The sequence below is a fragment of the Ochotona princeps genome, chromosome 13 (assembly GCF_030435755.1).
Source record: "Ochotona princeps isolate mOchPri1 chromosome 13, mOchPri1.hap1, whole genome shotgun sequence".
NCBI classification, from domain to species: Eukaryota; Metazoa; Chordata; class Mammalia; order Lagomorpha; family Ochotonidae; genus Ochotona; species Ochotona princeps.
The window spans coordinates 5,749,849-5,769,236 of record NC_080844.1 but is presented as its reverse complement, the minus strand read 5'-3'; the positions used below and the strand labels follow the sequence as shown (position 1 = coordinate 5,769,236).

Genomic DNA, 19,388 nt, shown 5'->3' with positions numbered 1-19,388 from the left:
TAGCCCTGGTGGCCATCGGGAGGAGTGAACCAGCAGATGGAGGATGAATCTGGACCTCTGTGTGTCTTTCTCTAGCCCTTCCTTCCTCCTTGTTTCTACAACTGTGTCTTTAAAATAAATAAATAATAATTAAAAAAAATAAGTAGAGTAGCTGAGACACAAACCAGGCTCCCTTACGCAATGCTGATGTTGCAACCAGTGGCTTACTTGTCTACTGTGTCACAATACTGGCCCATCTCTGTGCTAATTATTTTTCTTCTTTTTTTTTTTTAAGATTTATTTATTTTTATTGGAAAGTCAGATATACAGAGAGGAGGAGAGACAAAGAGGAAGATCTTCTGTCTGATGATTCACTCCCCAAGTGACCGCAATGGCTGGAGCTAAACCAATTTGAAGTCAGGAGACAGGAGCTTCTTCCGGGTCTCCCATGCAGGTGCAGGGTCCCAAAGCTTTGGGTCATCCTTGACTGCTTTCCCAGGCCACAAGCAGGGAGCTGGATGGGAAGTGGGGCTGCTGGGATTAGAACCGACGCCCATATGGGATCCCGGGCATGCAAGGAGAGGACCTTTCTCTGTGCTAATTTTTAAATCAACTTGTTAGAGTTCTTTCTGTACTCTAGATACAAGTTCCTTATCAGACACTTCATTCTTTGAGTTGTCTTTTTATTAAAAAAAAAAGTTTAAATATTTGTTTTAATCTATTTGAAAGAGATTCAGATAGGTGGATTTTCTATTTGCTACTTGACTATCCAATTGCCCATAACAGTTAGGGCTGGGCCAGGCTCAAGGAGCCCCCCCATGCGAATGGCAGGGGCCTAAGCACCCGAGCTCGCAGCTGCTGCCTGCACAGTATCGCATTAGCAGCTTGCTGAAGTGGAAGCCTCAGCTAGGAGTTGAATGGGAACTGCTTAGTGAATGCACATGTCTGAGGCAGCAGCATCACTTGCTGGGCTACAACATCTCTCCTATCTTTTTACTTTTTTCCGTGATGTCCTTTGAAGCACGGAATTAAAAAATCAGATGAAATTTATTGTTTTTGTGTTTGCTCATGGTGTTGCATAAGAGTTTGCCAAACACAACATAATGAAGACTTATTCTTAAAGTTTATTTTCAAGTACTTGAAAGAGTAATAGAGAGTAAGAAAAAGAATGAGAGATGAGAGAGAGAGAAAGAGATAGATATTGAGAATATCTATTTGTTGATTTACTCCCTGAATGCCTGCAACAAACCAAAGCTTGGATCAAGGAGCTCCATTTGGGTCTCCTTGTGGGTGGCAAATCCTTGAGCTGCCTCTCAAGATACACGGGCAGGAAGCTGGACCAGAAATGTACCAGCAGGACAGGAAACAGTACTCCCTGTGGGAGAACCAGCCTTAACCCCCTGTACCCTCCGTCCACACTTGTCTTCTTCAAAGAGACATGGAGTTATCATTTTTAACATTTAAACCTCAGGTTACTTTTGAATGCGTTTGAAAATCTAACAGCTATTTGACATGCTACAAAATTTACCCACTTAGTGTGCAACTCGGGGATTTTTTAGAATACTCACAGAGGTGTCCCACCGCTCTCCCAATCAACTGTGGAATGTTTTCTTTATCCCAGAAAAGACCCCTCAAATCCTTCAGCTGTCAGTCTTTGTGACAACATCCGGTCTCACGCACCGGCAGCACAGATCTGGTCCTGTTGTTACAAATTTGCTTGTTCCAGCCAGGATCCGGTAATAGGTGATCCATTGTGGCTGCTTTCTTCGATTTAGCATCATGGTTTCCAGGTTCATCTGGCTGCAGCATGCACCAGGACTTCCTTTTCTGGACAGAATCGCGTTGTGTTCATCTGCTTATCAGTTAACGAAATTGGGGTTGTATACACCCAGAGGCTGTTATAGATAACGCTGTGGGAATCATGCACGTACAAGCATTTGTGCATATATGTGTTTTCATCTCTCTTGGGTACATGCAAAGCAGAGAAACTGCTGGGTTAGATGATAGCTGAGGAACCATCCGACTGTTTTCTCTGAACGCTGTCACTTTATACTCCCACCAGCAGCATATGGGGGTTCTCTCTGCAACCCTGTGGACACGTGTTGCTATGTTTTAAATTGTAGCCATCCTAGATTGCCTTTGTAGTGTTGCATTGCATTTCCCAAACACCCTTGGATTTACTTAGTGGTCATTCTCTCCTCCTTGGAGGAATTTCCACTCAGATCTATTTTGGGCTATTCTATCTCTCATTACTGAATTGCAAGCACTTTGTATATTTTGGATACAAGTCCCTTATCATATATATATATATATATTTTTTTTTTTTTCTCACTCTGTCTTTTCACTTTCTTGATGGGATCCTTTGAAACACTAACTTGTGTAATACTTTTGATATTGGGAAGTACGTGTCCTCCGACTTTGTTTTCCTTCTTTTTCAGATTGCTTGAATTTCGATGTAAACCTTCAGAACGTCTTGCTGATTTCTGCCCCCCAAACGCTAGCGGGGCTGTTTCCCCAGGGTTGTGCTGGAATCTGGACATCACGGAGGGGAGGGGACGTTGTCCTTTCATCCCTGAGGACCATGACACTTTCTTCAGCTTCGTCAGATGTTACTGATTTGTTTTCTGTGGGGCTTTGTAGCGTCACCGTACCATCTCGGATTACTTTTGTTAAACCCACACATAGACAGCTTTGTTTCTTTGGATGGCAGTATACATTTTTTTTTCTTATTTTTAGTTTCAGTTAGTTCTAGGATCGAGGAAAACAAGTGGTGTTTATGCGTTGCTTTTGTGTCCTGCAATTTTGCTGGCTTATTGATTCTAACAGTGTGTGTGTGTGTGTGTGTGTGTGTGTGTGTGCATTTCCTAGGATTTTCTATATACAAGCTTGTGTCACCCCTGAATGGTGACAGTTTTATCTACTGTACTGTAATGTGAGGGCCTTTTTCTTTTTCTCTTCCTAACTGATCTGGGCAGAGGCTCCAGGACGATGTCAATCGGAAGCGACAAAGGGCAACCCTGTCAACCTGTTCCTGCACCTCAGTGAGCAAGTAAGCTGCTAGGTGTGAGCTTTGCATGTGTGTGAGTTTCCTTCAATTCCTATTTCCTGAGTGTTTTTTTTTTTTTAATCATGAAAAGATGTTGCGTTTTGTTACTACCATCATAGAAATGTTTAAAATGCTTTTTACGGCCAATTTTGTTGTGGGCACATATGTCACTGTTACGGGATTATTGCGAGAAAACTTCAAAGTCACGGGCATCCCTACAATGGCAGGTGGGAGAACAGTGAGGTGAGCTCGAGCTTCTGCACAGGTGGCGTGGCTGATCCTGAACTTTCTACTCACTCTCTCCCACCATGGGAGCTTGGGGCCTGGGGCCACCACAGAAGCTGGCAGTGAGGGTGGCCACATGCTGTGCCTGGAGCCGAGGGGCTACCATGGAAACTGGCCGTGGTGAGGATGGTTACATGCTGTGCCAAGGGCCTGGGGCCACCATGGAAACTGGTAGTGAGAGTGACCATACATTGTCCCGAATATCTTGAGGCCACCACAGAAGCTGGCAGCGAGGGTGTTTGCATGCTGTGCCCGCGATCTGGGGCCCACCATGGAAGCAGGCAGCGAGGTAGGGCACACCATGTGCTCGGGGCTCACTCACACCCTGCCCAGGTAGGGACTCACCGGTACTGCTTCTGCCGCAATTCCAGTTCCTGTCGCCTGTGCTGCTTGAGGACATGGATCTGGTCATCCCGGGCCAGCTTGGCTGTGAAGGAGGGACAAGGGTGAGCGGAGCCTGGCGTGGAGCGACTCTGGGTCCCAGCTCAGGTTGCCCCCACGCCACATGCTTTCACACACATCTTCTCCTTTAACCTAGGGGTCACCTTCCACGTTACTGTGAGGACGCCAAGGCTGGAGCAGGTCAAGGAACTTCGTCCTTACATTTCACCCACGGCCAGCCACATGCTTCATCCGTGGATTTCCAGCCCGAGGCTCCAATCCATGTCTCCTCCTCATCTCTGCTACAAGGGGAACTCCAGTTCTCCATCCGCCCACCTAGGTACCCAGTAGGCCTTGCAGCCCCAGTGCATGTCATCATCACAGACTGGCCAGGTCAGGGCCATGTTTCTGGCTCTGGGGCAGTTCTAGCCCACCACCTCGTCTTCTCACCTTCCACCCAGCCCTTTGGGAGGTAGCTTCTGCAGGAAACCTGGGGCCTCTGGTGCAGCGTGTCTTGTCACCATGAGGGACAGCATCTCATGGCTCCCCAGAGGAGTTTCTAAGTTTCTAAGCTAGTGTCAAGAGACGACTCTTTTGCCCCTGTAGCTCTTGGCTGAGCTAAAAATGATGGTCAGCTGGGTGGTTGTGCTGCTGGGAAGAGCAGCAGGAATCTCTGTGCTTGTGTCAGTCTGCTTTGTGGGTCCACAGAAAATTGAGGCACTTTAAAAAAAGAGAGAAAATTGGGGCCCGGCGGCGTGGCCTAGCGGCTAAAGTCCTGGCCTTGAATGCGCCAGGATCCCATGTGGGTGCCGGTTCTAATCCCGGCAGCTCCACTTCCCATCCAGCTCCCTGCTTGTGGCCTGGGAAAGCAGTCCAGGACGGCCCAATGCTTTGGGACCCTGCACCCGCGTGGGAGACCCGGAAGAGATTCCTGGTTCCTGGCATCGGATCGGCGCGCACCAGCCCATTGCGGCTCACTTGGGGAGTGAAACATCAGATGGAAGATCTTCCTCTCTGTCTCTCCTCCTCTCTGTACATCCGGCTTTCCAATATAAAAAAAATAAAAAAGAGAGAGAAAATTGAGGCACTTAGGATGCAGTGTCCAGATGCTAAGGCCAAGTAGATGCACAGAGGACTCAGACGGAAGCCCTATCCAGAGCAGTGGAGCGTCTGAGGCTGCCAGCTTGCCGTAGTGAGATGCGGATTTTAGGGGCTTATCGCCTGGGGCCAGCACTGCGGCTCAGTGATGCCTTAAGTTGGGTATGCAGTGCTGACATCCCATATGGTCTGTTCAAATCCCAGCTGCTTCACTTCCAGTCCAGCTCCCTGCAGATGCTCCTGGGAAAGCAGTGGAGAGTGGCCCAAGTGCTTGGACACCTGCAGCCATGTGGGAGACCTGGAAGAAGCTCTGGCTCCTGGCTTCAGCCTGGCCCCAGCTGTCCCCATTGTTGAAGACATTTGGTGGAGTGAGCCAACAGGTGGAAGATCTTTCTGTCCATCTCTGTCTCTCATCTCCTCGTTCTCTCTCTCTGCAACACTGCTTTTCAAATAAATTAAAAAAAAACAAAGGAGAGATATATTATGACAAAGAGAATGATGGAACTGCTAAAGAACTGAGCTCCTTCCTGTCAGGTTGCTCAAAGCTTTGGCTATTGTGCCATGCACTGTATTAACAATGGCTACAGGGTCAAGGATACTTTGCCCACTGAAGGGTCTGGAGGGGGTGCTCTTTTCCTGATTCTGGGGTGCTCTGGGATGGCTCAGACTGATAGGATTTGCAGAAGTCACACTGTGCCAGTGTGTAGGGTTGATGGCATCCACCTCTGTCTCTTGCAACACTTGCTCTTGGAACCACCAGAGGTTCGTCTGAGACCACTATGTCGTGACAGGTCTCCGAGAACGATGTTACACGTGCAGAGGGTGACCCTGGAGCTTCGAGGTGCTAAACGTGGAAGAGAAGAATGAGCTCAGAAGCAAGTGCTCCAGTCCTGGCCCTTCCAGCGGACAGACGCCACGTGGGTCACAGATGAACTGCCCAGCAAAATCCTTCCCTCCCCTGCCCTCAAGCTGGTGAGCAATATCAAATGTCTGTTTAAGCTGCTAAGCTGGTTGCTTATATGGCAGTAGGCAGTGTAACCAACTGAAAGTGCCTCTGTACCCCACTCCCCTGACCCTCCCCGCAGGTGACTGGCTTTGGGCTTGGGCAGTAGGGTCATGATCAGAGCAGACTTACTCTTCACCTCCTATCTGCAGTGTCTCCAAGGAAGCCTGCCTCACTGCTGAGGGCCACAGCTCTTCCAAGGAAGCTGTCTCCAGGGTTCCCTTCTTCGGTATTATTCTCACATTCTTCCCCGCCTCCACCCTTTGGGACCAGCTGTGCTGCTGGCTCCACACAGGTGTGGCCCTTCCGCACAACGGACTCATCGGCCCACCCCTTTCTCAAGACCCTTTAAATTTTTTTGTTCCTTATTATTTTTGAGAGTTAGAGGAATGGAGAGAGAGAGAGAGCAAGAGAGAGAGAATGAGAGAGAAAGAGAGAGCTGTTCATGTGCTGGCTCACACCCCAAATGCTTGCAACATCCAGGGCTGGGCTGGGACTCTGAAACCCACTCTAGATCTCTCACATGGGTGCAGGGATCCTAGCATTTGAGCCACCACCATATGCTGCGTCCCATGGGATTATGCATTAAGAGGTTGAAATGGAATGGAGCCAGGAGGCCTCCAAGCCAGGCATCCTGATAGGAGATGTGGGCTCTCAGGTGATAACAGTCCCTTTCTGAATCCCTCCTTGAATCATCCTGAACTCAGAGTCCCAACCTGCACTTTGCTCCAAAGAGCTCCAGGGTGTGCAGGGAGAAGGGTTTCACAATGAAACTGTATGTGGGTGGGACTGGAGTTGGGGAGGGCACTCGGAACAGGTGTTCTCCAGCTACTGTGGAAGCGACATCACCCTGCCCCTAGCCTTCACATCCCTTCCTCCACCACATAGTTTCCTGCCATGAAGTTGAGGACAAAAAAAAATCCACCTAGCTTTGATCACCCAGTCCAGACACATTCAGGGGCTTAGCTTGTCTTAGCAGAGTTGAACTTTGGAAATAGTAAGATGTGATCCAGCCATTGAGGCTACAAAAAGGAACATTTGGCCCTCTGCTGTCTCAGGTTTTTGTTTGTTTGTGTTTTTTGCTATGTCATGGGAAAAGCAGTCATTCTTGTCCTCCCTATTCCTATAGACCCATCTAGAATTCCTGGCTCCTGGCCCAAGTCTGTTAGGGACACATGGGGAGCAAACCAGTGGACAGAATGTTATAGATCCACCACTCAGTCTTGTAGATGGTAGATCTTCTGGGAAGAACAATGAACTTGCCACAAGGAAAGCTTTGCCACGGAGCAAGTATTAGGGCTGACCTTGAAAGATGACACTGCTTCCACCCATATATTGCAAGGACTGCCTGGCATTTGAAGATCTCCCCCTGGCCCCGCTCTCCTTTAGCTGGAGGCAAAACAAATGGCTATGCCATGAAGCTGTGTTTGCCGAGCTACGACTTTGAGTCATGCATATTGAGAGGCAGGCATGCGAGGGTCACTTAGGGAGATGGTGACCCAAAGCTGACTCCAACATCTGCATCTGTGACCCTCTGTGCCAGCCCAGCTGCATATCCCTTATAAGTCATGGCTTCCTGAGGAAGTGCTGGGTCGACTTGCGTGAAGGCGTGGCTTACTCTGGGCAGTGAGGATCAGATGGGGTGGCATATTCTAGACTCTTTCAGTCAAAAGTGAAATTTCAATTGAATTTCTTAAAGAACTAGTTCTTGTGGACCCAAGGTTGCTGTTGTCCCTTGGGACCAGCAGTCCAGGCACCCCTGGTCCACTTCTTTCTTCTTCAGGTCTGTGTGGGGTGCCTGCTGCTTGACAAGACTGATTGTAATCCTCCTCCACCCAGCAGAACCGTCACAAAAAGTCGGGGGCCCAGCTGTGAACCCTACAGTCGCTCCTAGCCATTGAGGTGGGGAGCTTCTGAGTGCTTGAGGAACAGCCCAGCTCCCACAGGCGCAGGCGCATCAGGGCACACTGCAGGTGTACCACCCAGGAGCAGTTTCTGGGACTCGTGGGTCCCCCATGCCCCCTCTTCTCAAAGCCTCAGTAGGATAAGCCACTCACCGCGCCCATCTCTGAGGACGATCTCGCCCTCGCCTGTGATCCAGCGGTAGCACGGGAACTCGATGTAGTCCCCATAGGGCGTCTTCAGCGTGATGTACTTCAGGTACCAGTCGTCGTGGAGCCAGTACTTGCGCTTCTCAACCTTGATCAGCTGGATCTCGCCGAGTTCTTCGTCCACCGTCAGGTCGTAGGAGTCTACCTGCCAGGTGGTGATGGGGACAGAGAGCGGGTGGTCAGCCCTGCTGTGGCCAGAGGGGCTCAGGGCTACACTGTTCCGGCACAGCCATTATACTTCAAGAAACAGATCTTGAAAAATAAATCCATCAGGAGCAAGCAGACAGAACAATCCTTCCTTCTGTTCCCAGAAAGCAGGAAATGAAGGCCGGAAGCTGAGCAGAGCCACCCACAAACCTTGTCACCCTGATCCTGTCTTCCATATCTCCTCCCCACCCAAGCCTCTTCCCTTGCGCCATCTGCTTCCCAACTGCATTCCACAGCTTGCCTCATGCCAACTGCCTGTTGGCAGGGGTCCTCCTTTCCTAGTGAGGGTTCTTGTGTTATTTAGATTCTGTGTAGATCATGTGCTTGGGAAAGCAGTGGAAGATGGCGCTCGGGCCCCTGAGCCCACATAGGAGACCCAGAAGAAACTCCTGTCTCTTGGCTTTGGCTTGGTCCAGCCCCAGCTATTTGTAGAGTGAACCAATGGACAGAAGACTCCTTGGCCTTCTTTAACTCTCTCAAATAAATACATCTTAAAAAAACCCAAAAAGACACAAATTTTAATTTTTTTGTACCCAAAGAATATTTCACCTGCAAAAACATTCTGGTGTAGCCCTGTGTGTGTGAGAGACAGAGAGAGAGAGAGAGAGAAGGAGAGAGAGAGAGAGAGAGAGAGAGAGAGAGAGAGAGGGAGACTTTTTAATCTATTCATCTATTGTGGGTGTTTAGGTGCTGCTTCTCTAGGGTCTGAATGAATCCCTTCAGTGCACCTCTTGGTTCATTTGGCCCACGTTTGCCACATGTCTGCCCTCGTTTAGGCTCTGTGCTGAGCCCCGGGCAACAGGGAGGCATGGGCTCTGGGCCTGCCTTGGCTGTGCCTGAGTCTGTTGAAGCAGGGATGTGGCTGCACCTGCTGAGCCATGCTCAGTGAGGGTCCTCTGCCCCAGTTGTGTCCAGCCCGACCCTGCCCTCACACAGGCATGGCCTCATCCTAACTACTGCGGAGCCCAAGGCCTCTCTGAGACATGGTGGTCGTGGGACTTTGACCTGTGTCACTCATAAGGACAGAAAGGTCCAGTAAGCTCCGCAGTAGTTAACTGGGGGTGAGAGTGCAGAGCTGGGGGAAGGGTTCTTTCTTGGTCTTTCCATCACAGCCACTTTGTCTCTCTGTAGATCTCAGTGATGTCAACGAGATAAAGAGGAGTCACATGAATTCAAGGCCTGCCGGGAGGCTGCAGCGATCAGCCACACAACGGCACTGAGATGTTCAGATGGGCGCAAGTCCAAGCGCATCTGTTTGCACGATTGATGGTAAGTGGAGGCTGGCTTTGTGGCCCGGAGGGGCTGTATGCTATGCCACCTGACAGTGAAGCTGGGGGACCTCCAGCCCTCACTTGCCCCACCCTCGCAGCCCTAGTCCCATTCATCACCCTCTTGGCTGCCAGGACCACCTGCTAATGAAGGAAATAAGAAGATGGGTGATTTTAGTGAACTTCTGTGCTCGGCTTGGATTATAGGGAGCAGGGAGGAGTCTGCATGAGGTGGTGTGGTGGCTGCCCTGCTGTCAAGGCCAGATGCTGTGGTCAGAAATGGGAAGCCTCCTCCTTTGCTCTCGGGACAACACGTCCTGGCCCCTGCCACCCACGTACAAGCCTCTATGCCACCAGCTCACTGCTCCTACACAGAGGGGTCCGCTCTGATTAAGAGCCCTCCCCCTGGTGTGCAAGACCCTGGGAAGAAGCGCTGCAGGGGAGGCCCAAGCATGGCCTGGGTGTGGGTGAGACTTCACACAGACCTTGTCTGTACTGTAGATAAGTGGGCCCTGGGGGGGTAGAAACTGTCAGGGCCTCAGGTGCAGAACTGGAGTGGAAGGAGGGTAGGACCCTGTACTGGGTGTCAGTGGGCCTAGGCAGACAAGAGGCTCAGTGTCCTGGAGGCCTGGGCTCATCTAGAGAAGCAGAGTAAGGACAGAATGGCCCAGGACCAGATACCTGCAGGGCCTGTGTGCCCTGTGGGCCAGCACAGAGACTCCAGAATCACCCCTTGAGGAGTGGAGGCTGCATGGCTGGCATCTGATTTCACATCCCAGCCGCAAAGAGACTGCTCTGCGGCCTGGGCAGTTTTCTTCACTCTTTGAGGCCACGTCCTTTTGGACCAATAGGAGGTGATACCTGTTATTGCAGGCTGCTAAGAGATCCGAATGAGATGATGCCTGGGTGGCTGTTCTGGGCCTCAGAAACCCCTGGCCCTCCCTCTCCGACTCCTTGGTGGGAGATGGGGGTAGGGGAGCTGTCACCGGGCAGCCACAAGCAAGCATGGGTCCCAGCACTATAGCCACCCTGGTACACACACTCCCAAGAGCAGCCAGAAGTACACACAGGAGGAAGCCTTGAACCTGAGAGCTGAGAACCTGGAGACCCTAAGGAGGAGTCGCATGAGGCTGGAAAAGCAGCTGTGCGGACAGAGGAAGAATGGAAGGTGTGAAAGGTACTGCGCTGGAGCAAGGGGAAGTCAGCCTGTGGTCTGGACGGAGGGGTGGTCACTGGGAGGCCTAGGCTGCACCCAGTGTGGTGGCTGAACGGGAAGTGGCTTTTGCTGTGGCTGCAGGGGGCAGAAGGAGTCCTCCGAGATGGTTGCTGGGGAGGCTGGGAGAGGGTGGAGAGGGTCCTAGTACGAGTGATTCATTTAATTCGGATGATGGAGAGGAGAAAGGGGTAGGGAGATGGTAGCTGGGAATTCCCAACTGCTGATTCACTCCCCAGTTAGCTACCACAGCTGGCTGCTCAGCCAGGCTGAAGCCAGGAGCCAGGAGCTCTACCTGAGTCTCCAGCACGCATGGCAGGGCCCTCAAGAACTTGATCATTCCACAGTATGCATCAGCCAAACGCTGGGACTTTAGCAGGCATTGTGACACACTGTGCAGGCATGTGAACCAGTGTGCCATATGCACAGCTCAAGAGCGCCATGGTAAATATCAACTTCCAGGATGCCCCAAGGGGGACCCTCTGAAGGGAAGTGTAACAGTCCAGCCATGAGCAGGGATGGAAGGAAGGCAGCCATCCAACCCACAAGGAAGGGAAACTGAGCAGGGCTCCGAGGGAGGGCAGTGTCTGGCTGTGTGTGGGGACCCACAAGGAAGAGACTACACCACTCAGGAGGGGATGCCACTCAGGGTGCAGTCCCAGGAGAATGGGGCCCTCCTTAGCCCCTGCTTCCCCACACCCATAGGCACCTGGCCCAGGGTCCCAGAGTGGTGCTCCTAAGTTGAGATCAATGGACACAGGAAGGGTGGCTCTGTGTCACCTGCCGGGGTCTTCCCCAGCAGGGAGCAGCTCAGGCCTACAGCCTGAGGGCTCTGGCCAGGCCCAGAAGCTTCAGGCCTGGGTGTGATAGGAGGTGGACACGTGGCTGGGCCCGGACCCTGGAAGTTCATCTAGTGGCTCTGGCATCATGGGCTACAGGCATAGAGGACAAATAAGGGGCTCCCTCCAGGATTCTCCGTGGGACACACTGCAAAGCGAGGCCTGAGGGAGGCACGAGGAGCCCCAGTCGCTGGTCCAGGATGGGGCCTCAGTGCACACCAGACAGGTCACATGGCTGAGGGTTATCCCAAGTCATAGACAAAGCTGACAGGTCCACAGCTACCATGCCAGAGAATACCTGGTGGCCTCAGGACTAGAACCCACACCCTTGTGTGAAGGCGATGAATTGGGAAAGGCCCTGGATGGGGATCCACATGTCTGGCTGTGAACTCTGGATCCTCACAGCAGGAAGGGGTGGGTGGGCAGAGAGGTCTGGAAAAGGGGATGGTGCTGAGGCAACTGTTGCGGGGGTGGGAGGAGGGGTGGCCAGGATGTGATCTGCTCAGGCTGTGGGGATGGGGAGTGCTGTGGAGAGGGAGGCAGGCAGGCAGACAGGGAGGGAGGGTTCCATAATGATAACAGGTGATGGAGAGCTGGAGGGAGGTGCTGCCAGCAGCTAGGAGATGTAGCTGAGGGGAGAGGACAGAGCAGGAACTAAGGGGGGTCATGGTCAGGGAGCACTTTGGGGACAGGAAGCAGAGGAAGTGGAGGGGGTTGAATGTGGTCAAGGGGCAGGCAAGAGAGGGAAGCCCTGGAGATACCACGATTGGGGGCCCCAAGGCAGAAATACTTGTTCTCTGTCAGTAAATCCTTATTCTGGAGGACACAGTCTAGTTTTTATTCTCCACGGGGGGTAGGGGGAACTGATCAGAGTGAAGAAGTACATATCCTCATAAGAAATGTTCCAAAAAAACCTATCCTGGGGTCGGCGTGCTGGTGTATCCAGTTAAGCCTCTGCCTGTGGCGCCAGCATCCCGTATGGGCACTGGTTCAAGTTCCAGTTGCTGTAGCTCCCATCCAGCTGTCTGATAACATGCCTGGGAAAGCAGCGGAGGACGGTTCAAATCTTTGGAAGATCCAGAAGAAGCTCCTGGCTTCTGGCTTTGGACCAGTCCACTGCTGGCTGTTGTAACCATTGGGGAAGTGAACCAGCAGATGGAAGATCTCTGTCTCCCTGTCTCTCTGCAACTTTCCAATAGAATAAATAAATCTTCGTGTGTGTGTGTGATATGTACTTTTTCTCTTTTTTTGTTTTCCACGATAGAGTCCTACAAGGTCAGGAATGTTTAAAAACAAAAACTCTATACCAAACATTGTCTGATTGCTCTGTGCGTGTGTCTTGTAGGTCCTGGGACTGACAACATGGACATGCTCGGGCTTCTCTTAGCCCATCCATTCGTCACATCTGCTTCCACGTAGACTGGCCTCTGGGGATGAGGCCATTGCTCCTCCTCCCCTCCCATACCATGATGGCCTCCAAGCCACTATGCTGACCCGGGCCACTGCATCCAGCTCTGGAATTGGTAACTTGATTTACTGAGAAGGCGTTGGTCTCCGTTCTCCTACTGACTTGGCCTCAGAGGGAATAACCTGCAAATGACTCCACAGACTGCTACTGAGACAGCTTCCATCATTGTCTCAATCATGGCGGGCACTGGGGAGCCCCATCTCCCCAGTGGGGACTCCCTCTAAGGCCTCTCTTTTTGACCTCAAAGGGAAGGATTCTCTTTAAATACACCCTGGCTGGAGGAAGAGGAGGAGGAGGAAGTGACTCCAGGCTGTGCAAGACACTCTGCACTAACAGGAAGTTTCTCAAAGCTGACTTTTTTTCCAAGGCCTCTTTACCCTCAGCTGACTCCTCCGCACTACAGGGTCCCCCTTTGCTGTTTTCTCTCTGTCTCTCCTCTCTCCTCCCATTCAACGTGACATGCAAAACGTGACATGCAAAGCTCTCTTGACTTTGCCTCTGGGTTTCTTGATCAACTATTTACTCCTGATGCTATTTGAATGACAGCTTTCTGGTGAGGGAGCCAGAACTCCTCAGAGATGAAAGTGCTGGAGAGGTAGAGGTGCTTGTAGTGTTGTCCGTGATGGCCACGGGGTTGTGCCTCTCCTGGGATGGACTGCCCATCCACCCATGGGGACCCCTGGGCTCTGCAGCCTGGGCACACTGATGGCTTGTGCTTCCAAGAGCCTGTGGGGTATGGGGTGTCTGCCCATGAGTGGTCTGCAACATGGCCTCCTCACCTATTGCCTGGGGAACCAATGGAAGGTGCTTTGGAAACGATGACAGGTGTCACCGCCCTCAACTGAGTACCAGTTTACCTCCCTTGCACCTCATGCTCAGGGCTAGTTCCTTGAAGGTGTGAGGGTAGGGTGGGGTGGAGAACCAAGCTACAGGTGGTTTCCATATTCAACAGTCAACTCTTGTGGAAAGCAACCCAAGCCAGGTTTCCAGTCCACCGAACTGGGCCAGGTGCCAACCCAATTCATAGCCAGTGTTAAGGTCCTACATAGGAAGCAAGCCCACGGGGGAATTTGAAAATTCCACTTAAGAAAAAAAAAAAGGAGTAGACTATTATCTACTCCCTTTTAGGATCTACAGACCCAAAACACACCTTGTGGATCTGATTCAAGCATTTTGGCGAGGAGGGCAGTTCAGAGGTTGGAAGTGGTAAGCGTAGTGTATCTGAGATCATCATTTACTGAGGACCCTGGGGCCAGACACCAGGCCCTTCATGGCCAGGGCAGCATCTGGAGCTGCTGAGAGCTGGTTTCTGAATATGGGGAGGGGGTGGCTGGCTCCACGGAGTGAGAAGTGTGCCCTGAATTCCTGGGCTCCAGGGTGCCCAGTGCCAAGGGGAGAAGGAGTTCTTGTCCCTCTCTGTCTTCTGTGGAGCCTTCATACCTGGCACACATAAGGGTTCCAAGATTTCCCAAATGTTACTGCTTGCCTTGTTTCTCTTGCCCTCATCCCCACCCTCTCCCTTTTGGGTCTTCGCCAGAGCCAAGGAAAACCGCCCAACACAGCTCTACTTAGACCCCTGATGGGACCAGACTCCAGCCTACCTTCCACTTCACAACTATGGGAACTGAGGCCTGGAGAGTGCACGGATCCCTCTCTCCCTCCCTCCTACTGCGGTGCCAGAACCCCCCAGAAGACTGCAGCATGGGGCAGCAGGAGACCGAGCCACTGTCATGGTCCGCCCCCAGGAAAGAAGGGAAGCCGCGTCCAGCTGCCACCCAGCAGTGGTGCGCAAGAGCCCCACAGACCGCACACTTGACGCTGCCCTTCCCTCACCACCCCGCAGTCCGGGGACCCTCCAGAGGCGCGCCCCTACCCAGCACCGCTTGTTGCACCCGGGTCTCACATGCTCCTGGCCCCGGACCTAGCCGGGCCTCATCCAGCCTCCCAGGAGTCTCTGGACACCCCTCCACCCCGCCCCGCTCCGCCGGCCAAACTTTGGAGGTCCTTACCGCGCCGCGCTCGAAGTCGTTGTAGAATGCTTTGTCTAGCAGGTGCTTCTCGCTGCAGCCCGCCGAGCCCACCAGGCTGAGGTAGATATAGTCATCGGTGCCAGCAAACCACTGGCTGCCGGTGGCCACGGTGACCGTGTAGGAGGGCATGGCCGAGGAGCGTTCGCTTGCACTTGCTGGTCTGCACCTGCGGGAGCCGCGCCGCCTCCTCCCGCGCCGGCCCGGGACCCCGCCCCTCGAGACCCTGGTCCCGCCCCGAGCACGCCCCCTGTCCCCCGCTGGCCGCGCCCCACCTCGAGTGTCCACCACCTCCTCTGCTGTCCCAGGCCGCGGCAAACCTCAGTCCATCCAGCCACTCACTGACTCACTCACCCGACCTGCTCCTGCCTGTCCCCTCCTGCCTGTCTGCCAGGGCTTCCTGAGCGGACACCTAGGGTGGGGTCAGTACCGCTGCCCAGGCTGGGCTGAGCGGCTCCGCGCTCACACAAGCTCTAACCAAGTCCCCGAGGTTAGGGAAGGTCCAAGGAGGAGGAGTGGCTTCCTTCCACCACCCTAAGCTTGCACTTTGGTGGGTCCAACCCGGGGAGTCCTGGAGCGGCCTTGGCGACCATGGCGCAGAGACCGGACAGGGACACGGGTGGAAGGGAAGGCGCGGGCTGGAGCTGCGGAGTCCACCCTTCTCTGTCCACCCGCTCTCCCTTCAGGGCGTTGCGTGCTGAACCCCCACACACTCAGGAACCGGGTTAATTGCGATCTGCGCGGGGCCGGCGTCGGGGAGCCATCTGCTTCCTGCTCTGCCCCGGGCAGGAGGCACACCTGTTAGCCTCACCTGTGCAGGTGACTCTGGTGAGGGCAGATGCCAGCGTCAGAAGTCAGGCCCAGAGGGAGGTTTCCAGAATCCGACAGACAGCGAGGAGCACGGCAAGGCTGGGCGGGAAAGTGCAGCATGCAGACCCCGGGGTGGGGTGGTAGGGGAAGCCAGGGACGCGCAGGTGCCAGCCTGCGCTGAGCCAGGACCACCCGAAGGTGGCTGTGCTACAGGCCCTTGAAATCTGAGAATGAGATTTTGTTTTTCTTAAAAGGCAGATATAGTAGTTCTTTTTTTCTGTAAGAAAATGTAGAAATGCATACTGCATTGTATCCTCACATCTGGATATGATAGTCTCCATTACACAGTTACTATACATCCCCTTAAACGAAAAGCCACAAAACAAAATCAACATCAGGAAGAAAAACGAAATTAACAACACCAAGAAGCCCACATGGACGGCACCTACAAGTTCTGTTTCAGCAACAGCATGTCCACCATGACCCCAAAGATTGTCATGTTCACCACCGATATCGGGGAGGTCCCGAGAGGTCACGACATGGAGACAGAGGCTCACCAGAACAAGCTAGAAGAAATGAACAACGAGCTGGCAGTGGCCATGACAGCCGTAAAGCATGAGCAGGAGTACATGGAAGTCCGGGAGTGGACACACAGAGCCACCGATGACAATACCAACAGCAGAGTGGTTCTCTGGTCCTTCTTTGAGGCTCTCGTCTTGGTGGCCATGACATTGGGGCAGATCTACTCCTGAAGAGATTCTTTGAAGTCCGGAGGGTGGTCTAGAAGGCCCTTCCGGAAGATCCCAGATTCATCACTCACTGTTTACCACACACCTTGGTCCTACAACATTTCTGGTTTTATTTTTGGAACTGTGCATTCACGGCTTACACTGTCTTTGTGATGAGTGAATAGATAGTGGGGGAGAAACACCTTTTTAAGAAAGTTACAGTGAAATCTGACATTTGATTGGCATGATTTGTTACGTGACTGCTGCTCTCATGATACAAGGTCCTATTAGAATGCAAATTGTGTGTGTGAGATAGAGGGCAGGCTTTCCCAGCTCTTCCCAATAAATTGCAGTTTTGTTGAGGCAGCGGCACAGTGCCCAGGAGTGCCTCATGAAGTGGCTGTGTGCTTGCGGCTCACATCAGTAACAGTCTGTTTTGTGAGGTCCTGCCTCTGGCACCTTCGCCCTGCCGCGGCGGGGCTCCCTCTTCAGAGCGCAAATCCTCCAACACATAGTCCTCTCGTTTTTAACATGGAACTTCAGGCTTGTCACCTCCATGTCAATTGATGACAAAAGCAGCTCACTTTCTGGTTTCTGCCGTTCTTGTCAGTCGCTCCCAAAGCCAGCCCTCCAGGTGTTTCTGCGATGCCAGCTGCCCCTCCTGTGCAGGCACGTCCACTCTCGCCGCCCACGTGATCGGGAGGACCAGGGTTTCTGATGTCACAGGATTGTGTTTGCTTGCTGTGACATACAGCCAGTGTTTTGTTCTTCATCAGTGACCTTTTGAGCCACTGTAACTGGGGCACTAGACACCATGTCTGCTCTAGGGTGATTTTTTTTGTTTCTTTTGGGCTTTTTGGGGGGCACATGTGAATTTTGTTTTGTATAGAATGGCATAATTTCCTCTCTGATCTCTGATGATGGGTTTCAGATTTAAGGAGCATTGGTTGTTGGTACGGGAGAGATCCAGGGTTATGTTGTGACTGATGTATATTAGTTACTTGTACATTTCTTTTGGAACTTTGCAAGGGAAAAATGATAACAAGTTTTATGTAATTAATTTAAATTTGTTACAGGTCCCCGTGTTGAAGACAAACACTTTTCCACCTTGGGTGACAATACCTTGCAACAGTGCTTTGATAAGGTGACGTTTTCACTTGAGAATGACTGTTGCTTGCCAATTGTGTGTGTGTGTGTGTGTGTGTGTGTGTGAAAATACTTCAACATTGAATTAAAAGATGTAAATTTGAAATTGGTTGTCTAACTAATATGCCCCAAGTTCAGTAAATAAACCATTCTTATTAAAAACAAAACAAAAAAAGAGTCATTGCTTATTGAATTAAATAAAAAGGTATATTTTTCTTGTAGCTGTAATTGATGTAGATTTATTTTTAAAAATATGCTGTGTATATTAGGTCACCATGGAGGAGAGTTACCTACAATCACCTATTGCAGTAAAACACAGTAAAGTGAGTTTTTAAGAGATACTTTTCCTGGTTCATAAAAGGAAATACTGGTAGCAGTTAAAGCTATCAAGTTTACAGAAGTGAAAAACACCAATACATGCAAAACAAAATACTCTTTTATAAGGAAAACATTTTTTCTTTTAATCTTTTGGCTCTTGCATAAACCTTAATCCTGTCCAGACCTGCTGGACCCCGACCCTTCTAGTTCTAGATCAACAGCCCTGTAACTTAAAGAAATAAAACATGAAATACAATTTTTTTCCACTAACAGAGATGAAATATCAAAAATAGATGGGTGTATTTGCAGAAAGCACCCAGCAAAGTCCGGCTACACCAAATTCATTTCCAGGCAATTGTCCTCTGTCATGGTGGTTATTTCTGTGGTTGTTCGGTGCGGAGCTCAATGTTTACCACCAGTATTTCTTTTCTTTTTTTAAAAGCCACAACACCTATTTCCACTTATCTCTTAAAGGGCTGTAATTTGTTATCAGGTACTTTTAAAACATTTTTGATTGTGTATGTGTGAGGTGTACACTTTGCTGTTTTGGTAGCCTGATACGCGTCGTGATGTGATTACTACAGTGAAGTAAGCTGACAAGCCCTCCTGGCTGATGCAGAGAAACATGGCCCATCTTTGTGTGCCGACATACTCTGTACTACTGAATTCGTTCATTCAACCTATGTTTTGGGGCTGGCACCGTGGCATAGTAGGTTAAGCTTCTGCCTGTGGCGCTAGCCATATACGGTGTGCTGGTTCAAGTCCTACTGCTTCCAATGCAGCTTTCTTGCAATGTGCCTGGAAAGTAGTGGAAGATGGCTCAGGTCCTTGGGACCCTGCACCGACATGGGAGACCTAGAAGAAGCTCCTGGTTCCTGGCTTTGGATTGACTCAGCTCCTGCCACTGCGACCATTTAGTGAATGATCAGCAGATGGAAAATCTCTCTCCTTGTCTCTTCTCTGTGACTGTCTTTGAAACAAAAGTAAATAAATATTTTTTAAAAATACATCTTTTTGCTGAATTTGTTGGGATTTCCTATATTTAGAATTACACCTGCTGTAAATAGGACAAGTTTGACTTCTGATTTTCTTTTTTCTTTTGTTTTATTTTATTTCTATACATTTTATTCTTGGTAGTTTTTACATATTTGGTTAGGGTGTGAAGGGCCAAGGGGTAGCGGAAGTTGGATGAGACCATTGTTTTAACATTCTCTTTTTTCCTTCCTGTATCTAGGGGAGGGGAGAGATAAGGGAAGAAGCCACACTTGGCCTCCCAACCATCCCAGGGTCCCCGATGTGGGGCGTGCTCCGAGGGTCTTGCAACTTCTGATTTTCAAGTATGTATGGCTTTCTTTGTCTGTTTCTATTTCCCCTGCCTTGGTTTTTGAGTTCAATGTTAAGAGATTAAGGTGGAAGTGGGCATCCTTGTCTGCTTTCTGATTTTCAGGGTACAACCTGCGC

At 51.1% G+C, this 19,388-nt stretch overlaps 2 protein-coding genes across 5 annotated transcripts in view; one reads left to right on the top strand and one right to left on the bottom strand.

The window, feature by feature from the left end:
* Window positions 1-15,096, bottom strand: part of ALOX5 (arachidonate 5-lipoxygenase) — a 41,432-nt gene extending 26,336 nt beyond the window's left edge. For 2 of the 4 annotated variants that reach the window (XM_058671201.1, XM_058671200.1), the window contains exons 1-3: window positions 14,908-15,096; window positions 7,850-8,048; window positions 3,656-3,737 (exon numbers count right to left, since the gene is read on the bottom strand). In XM_058671201.1, the coding sequence (XP_058527184.1) occupies window positions 3,656-3,737; window positions 7,850-8,048; window positions 14,908-15,057 (431 nt within the window). In that variant the 5' untranslated portion in view covers window positions 15,058-15,096. Of the gene's footprint in view, window positions 1-1,547; window positions 1,628-3,655; window positions 3,738-7,849; window positions 8,049-14,907 lie in introns of those variants that run through there. The other 2 variants (XM_058671203.1, XM_058671202.1) reach the window with 2 other exon arrangements.
* A 1,073-nt stretch (window positions 15,097-16,169) lies between these two features.
* LOC101534432 (transmembrane emp24 domain-containing protein 2-like) lies at window positions 16,170-16,562 on the top strand. The gene has a single exon (XM_058671424.1). The coding sequence runs from the start codon at window positions 16,170-16,172 to the stop codon at window positions 16,485-16,487; it is 318 nt and encodes a 105-aa protein (XP_058527407.1). The 3' UTR covers window positions 16,488-16,562.
* Window positions 16,563-19,388: the final 2,826 nt, after the last annotated feature.

What these genes read in the sequence shown, in the direction of transcription:
- LOC101534432 (XM_058671424.1), top strand. Translation starts at nt 16,170, where the DNA reads ATGGACGGCACCTACAAGTTCTGTTTCAGCAACAGCATGTCCACCATG.